The 6684-nt window shown below is 34.9% G+C and overlaps 1 protein-coding gene across 1 annotated transcript in view; it reads right to left on the reverse strand.

The window, feature by feature from the left end:
- Positions 1-6684, reverse strand: part of LOC136828864 (ionotropic receptor 93a-like) — a 52421-nt gene that overhangs the window by 4274 nt on the left and 41463 nt on the right. Inside the window, exons 13-14 of the mRNA XM_067087142.1 lie at positions 5440-5602; positions 3340-3560 (exon numbers count right to left, since the gene is read on the reverse strand). Of these exons, the coding sequence (XP_066943243.1) occupies positions 3340-3560; positions 5440-5602 (384 nt within the window). The remainder of the gene's footprint in view (positions 1-3339; positions 3561-5439; positions 5603-6684) is intronic.

A 6684-nucleotide genomic window follows, 5' to 3' on the forward strand; every position in this document is an offset into this window, starting at 1 on the left:
GTCTTCCTGTATGGGCTGCGGCTCATGAATCTTTAACCATGGCTCGGTGGTGGCCTGTCCTATATCGTTGCCAGATGAACGATTATGGCTAACTTTAACCTTAATTAAATAAAAACTATTGAGGCTAGAGGGCTGCAATTTGGTATGTTTGATGATTGGAGGGTGGATGATCAACACACCAATTTGCAGCCCTCTGCCCTCAGTAGTTTTCAAGATGCGAGGGAGGACGGACAGACAAAGCCGGCACAATAGTTTTCTTTTACAGAAAACTAAAAAGATAGACTAAAGAAGCTCATGAAGAGGAAGAAACGAGTACCAGAACAGCCCATGAGGAACATCGCTACGGATAAAACTCCAGAAATAAGCTCAGACATAAGCAGGAATTGGCTTATATATATATATATATATATATATATATATATATATATATATATGCATATATATATATGAATATTTATGTATATATATGTATATATATTTATTTATTTATATATATTTATGTATATATATATATATATATTATATATATATATTATTTATTTATATATATAATATATATATATATATATATATATATATATATATATATATATATATATATATATATATATATATATATATATATATATATATATATATATATATATATATATATATATATATATATATATATATATATATGTGTATGTGTGTGTGTGTGTGTGTGTGTGTGTGTCAGAGGAAGCCTACGTTAATGTATATTTCGAAGGAGTTAAAGTAATAAAAGCCGTACATAGAAATATCTGACAACTAACACTGAGAAACTAGGAAAAATAAAGAAAAAACCACCTGGGTACTCATCGTCCACCACCAGTGATACTTCCACGTACCTAAAGGCGCCCTCGTTGCACCCAGAAATACAATGGACTATTTATAAGGCACTATCAGTGACCTGCTCAAACCGGTTTGAGAGTAAATAACCTTACTTCCGTATCAAACGGAATCAAACCGAACTTGGCTTGCGAGCACAATGCGTTTAAACACATGTGCAGTTGCCCGTATGTATTTGAATGGGAAGGTGCTCTGTCCACTTGGAATCTCTTAGTGGCAAGAAAGAACTCAAAGTATAAATACCTTTATATATATGTGTATATACATACATTCATATATATATATATATATATAAATATTATATATATATATATATACATATACATATATATATATATATATATATATATATATATATATATATATATATATATATATATATATATTTATATATACATACATATATATATATATATATATATATATATATATATATATATACATATATATATATATATATATATATATATATATATATATATATATATATATATATATATATATATATATATATATATATATATATATATATATATATATATATATATATATATATATATATATATATATATATATATATATATATATATATATATATATATATATATAATCACGAACCTCCGGCGTTCAAGCACAAAAGCTCCTGAAAGCATATACAGTACGTTCGTTCCATTACGTCTCCTGGCTGAGGTTACGAAGCGCGACGCACACCGTCGTTAATATTTTACCGCGATATCTCTCTGAATCTTTGATGAATGTTCTTTACAACATATTGAACGTAAAATCTTCGTTTCCACCGGACTGCGGGATCCCCAAGTCCCTAAGGCATACCTTTGGAGGATCTTCGGAGCCACTGGGATCCTTGAGGATAGGGCATTCAATAGTTAACACGAGGATAAGTGATCAGTTAAGAGGGTATTCAGTATATATCAGATAACTCTAACGATATGATACAGTGAGACGTTCTAAGGGCGTTGATTTTCTTGTGATATTTATTATTTATCGTATCAGTAATAAAGGGTCATCAGGATTTGTGTTAGGTATTTATTCCATAAATTTAGAATTGGACGTAAATTGGGTTTTACATTTTCTTTAAGCCTTTGAATATTAAAGTTGATCAGCATATAAACAAACACACACATACACACATAGCGAGAGAGAGAGAGAGAGAGAGAGAGAGAGAGAGAGAGAGAGAGAGAGAGATCTTGTACATCATATACAAGCTGATGAAACAAAACAACAGTAAAAATATGTAATAAATAGTATAGTGGGTAATAAAATAACAAACATAATAACAACTTGACGAAAAGGATAACATTCATAACAAATAAAATAATAATGGTAAATGATACTCAGAGAAAGGTGAGGAATAATAACTAAACCTCTATAAGTATGAAAGTTCCTCTTAACAAATCAAAGCAGAATTATTATGTAGCCCTACGCCCACGGGCATTGTACAGGGACATGATACTAAAAGTGAATCATTACTGATCAATGATTCCTAACCCTCCCAGTGGACGTTGCCAGCCAGACCACGACCTCCTGAATAAGTGACAGAGAGAGAGAGAGAGAGAGAGAGAGAGAGAGAGAGAGAGAGAGAGAGAGAGAGAGATGGCGTCGTTACAAGTGAATAATATCCTGCTTTCATCTTTTATGATTTTGATAAGATTTAAGAGAAGTCTTCATTAGACTTTCATATAAAAAATTAAAAGAAAACATCGTGCATAAATGGTGTCCTATAAGAAATAAGGGAAATGCATGTGCAAAATAAAAGACAATTTCTTTTATGACGATAATAGCAGTCTCGTAAATAAGGTTCATATTCATTTTGCTCTCTTTTGCAGCAACTGTGTCGTGCTTAGTAGGGTTACTAAGTCTGTGGATGTTCAATCATATACCAAAAGGCGTTTGTTATATTTGCTTCGAGTCGCGAAAGGCACTCCGGCTAACTTGTTGTCACCTTGCTGTTTTAAAATTCAGCAAACACTTACCTTTACAAATAGAACGAAGCTGTTTTCCTCGTTTCAGTCCTCACAGACAGGCACACACACACGTATATATATATATATATATAAATATATAATATATTATATATATATATATATATATATATATATATATATATATATATATATATATATATATATATATATATATATATATATATATATATATATATATATATATATATATATATATATATATATATATATATATATATATATATGTGTGTGTTTTCTGTTCATGGTGGCTTGCTCTCTCCATGCACAAATTAAATGCCGCACTTGAACACAATTATCGTAAGGCGCTCTTCTTCTCCCTTTTTGCGGGTATTTTTTTTTCTAGTTACCTTATTCCTAATACCGTTACTATAATTCCCTGACAGCATATCTTTAATCACTCAAAATGACCACCGTCAGTACGAAACTTCTCCTCTTTCGTCCTACGGCAAGGAGTGGCAACACTTACCGCGAAGTAAGTCTCCAGCACAGTTCCCTTGATGTAACCCCAGGTTATCTCGTCCTTGGCGTGGAGCAGATCGTCCAGGGTGCTGACGGCATTCTCGATCTTGGGGAAAGTCAAGAAGGCGACAAGGTTACCAGAGTACGTCGTCACCACGATGAGCACGTAGATCCACCAGAAGCCTAAGAGGATTCGACCCGAGTGACTCTCCGGCAGTTGGGCGCCACCTGGAGTTGACGTTAAAAAAAAAAAAAAATAGTGGCAGGTGAATTTATGACGTTTATCTACGGGGCTCGTATCAAAACCCTATCTAAATATTACAGATAGAAGCAGAGATGAAATAGTGGAAGGTGAAATAATGTTATAGATAGATGCAGAGAGGAAACAATGGCAGGTGAATTGATGTTATAGACAGAAGGAGAGAGGGAACAGTGGCAGGTGAATTGATGTTATAGATAGAAGCAGAGAGGAAACAGTGGCAGGTGAATTGATGTTATAGACAGAAGGAGAGGGGAACAGTGGCAGGTGAATTAATGTTGTAGATAGAAGGAGAGAGGAAACAGTGGCAGGTGAATTGATGTTATAGATAGAAGCAGAGAGGAAACAGTGGCAGGTGAATTGATGTTATAGATAGAAGCAGAAAGGAAACAGTGACAGATAAATCAATGTTATAGATAGAAGGAGAGAGGAAACAATGGCAGGTGAATTAATGTTGTAGACAGAAGGAGAGAGGGAACAGCGGCAGGTGAATTAATGTTATAGACAGAAGCAGAGAGGAAACAGTGGCAGGTGAATTGATAACGTTTATCCTCAGGGCTTGTATCAAACCCCATCAAAATGTTACAGCGAAAAGAGAAGAGTGGAGGACTGAGAGTCGAACTCTCGTTTTTGAGGAAAGACTGGGGTGAAAGAAAGACGATATCCAGACAGAAAGATAGAGATTAACAAAGAAAGGGGTGTGGGCAAAGTGAGGCATCCTAGAGACCCCAGAAAGGGAGAAGATGATGGAATAAATAAGAGTCTCTGTGTAATATTCATTGTTGGAATAGTTCGTAAGAAATAATTTCGTTCATTTATAAAAATCACGAATTGCTCTTGTTGCTCAGAAACCGAGCGTGTTTTTGTTTTCAAAAGGCATCCTGGGTTGTATGTTGGACTTAACATCATTCATTTATTATTATTTACATTTATATACGAACTCAGTATGTTACGGGTTGCTTTCCAATCTCATGACTACGACAAGAGAAGATAAAGGAAGAATTTGTGGTTGTCGGGGAATTCCCAAAACTGAAGTTCACTATGCTTTTAAGATTAATTAATATATAAGGAATAGTTCAAACAATATACCGTTATGACATTTATGCAAATAGTCAGTTATCACCGAACCATGAATGTGATACCAATCATATGTGAATAGAGTTAAATTTTCTGAGTTTTAGCAGTTACATCCGTTGCCCTTCGTAACTTGGAAATAAAAAAAATACAAGGTCTTCCCAATAGCCTTATTAGAATGAAACTGAATGTATGGAAAAACCTAGAGGTGTAAAGTATTTACAGTTTATATGTGTGTGTGTGTGTGTGTGTGTGTGTGTGTGTGTGTGTGTGTGAGAGAGAGAGAGAGAGAGAGAGAGAGACTATGCAAATGAATAATTATGGAGTTAGCAAAATTCCTTACCTTGTAGAATAGAAGAGTAGATAAAATTCATATGTGTGGGTGTGCGAGAGAGAGAGAGAGAGAGAGAGAGAGAGAGAGAGAGAGAGAGAGAGAGAGAGAGAGAGAGACTATGCAAGTGAATAATCACGGACTAGGCAAGTTCCGTACCTTGTAAAACAGTAGATAAAAGTCATATGTGAGAGAGAGAGAGAGAGAGAGAGAGAGAGAGAGAGAGAGAGAGAGAGAGAGGCTATGCAAATTGATAATCACAGATTAAACAAAATTCCTTAAATTGTCGTAAACTAGAGTAGATAAAATTCATATAAGAGATAGGAAGACAGATAGATAGATAAATAGATAGATTGGGGAGAGAGAGAGAGAGAGAGAGAGAGAGAGACAGAGAGAGAGAGACTATCCAAGCGAATAATCACAAATTAAGCCAATTTCCTTACCTTGTTGTAGAATTGAAGAGTAGATATACCAGGAACAATTCTGGAGGTCGAACAGCCCTTTCCCGTTATTGAGACCGTAGTAAGAGTAGTAAGGCGAAGCTCTGTTGAACAGGTAGAGTATAGGTCCCATAATAAACACGCTGATTACAATTAGGATCCATGTCTGAAGGGAGAACTGGAAACTCACGATAGATTACGATAGATTACGACATGTATTCATGACATTTTAGGACACGGTGTCGCGCACGCAAATACAAATCGCACCGGGTTAAAAACCACAGCAGGTACAAGATACAAAACTGCCCACCTTCCACAAGGTGCAGTCAGCTATATCGGTGATTATAGTTTTATAGTCTTTCCCAAACCTGGATGAATAGGGAAGGGCTGGAGTCAGGAAGGGCATTCGCCGTTCGCAAAACATCAACCAAAACAAATGAAATGATCCGGTTGGAAAAGGCTCGGTCAAAACATGGACCCCGACAAGAGATTAGACTGAGAAGAAGAAGAAGGAGAAGAAGAAGAAGAAGAAGAAGAAGAAGAAGAAGAAGAAGAAGAAGAGGACCACATGCCACAGACAAAAATTCCCATTTAAATCACTAGTGCCGATGCTTAAAAGAGGGTCTTCATCACAGAGTATTATTTTCACTTTTATTGTTATCTATTATTCTTATTACTTGTTTATCATTACTTTTGTCCAAGTGAGTTAGCTCTAAATTCCACTTTCTGAGATCAGCTCATACGGGGTCGATGATCATATTCTTTGCGACGCAAAAAGAAAAAATCAGTCTCTCAACACTTTCGGGTATTTTTTTTTTTTTTTTTTTTGCAAGTCTCAAGGTATTTGATAATTTCTAAGAACACATTTCACCTAGTTTTCCATACCATACGTACCTCCGAAGAAGGACTCAAGTTTAACATCCCATGTTTCAGAAACTGTACTCATGATTCCCTTAAACATATACTTATCTAATTCTTATCTACAGGTATTTGACAGTACGGCATAACCAAAGCGGTGTGCATACCTCAAGACAGACGTTTACCGTGAGACCGTAATTTCAACGGTAGAAAGATTTCACGAAGACAATGAAAATCTAATATTTATAAGTCGTCTAGATTGTCCCAGACGCGGTTAGTTAATTTACGAATATTGCTTTTAATTATGATGCTATTTCGAGTGTCATTTGTTATGCAACGCAACTCGGCGACTAAATTCGATAACCTTGGGCTTAAGTAAAGAGATTTTCA

This window comes from Macrobrachium rosenbergii, chromosome 43 (genome assembly GCF_040412425.1).
Source record: "Macrobrachium rosenbergii isolate ZJJX-2024 chromosome 43, ASM4041242v1, whole genome shotgun sequence".
Lineage (NCBI taxonomy): Eukaryota > Metazoa > Arthropoda > Malacostraca > Decapoda > Palaemonidae > Macrobrachium > Macrobrachium rosenbergii.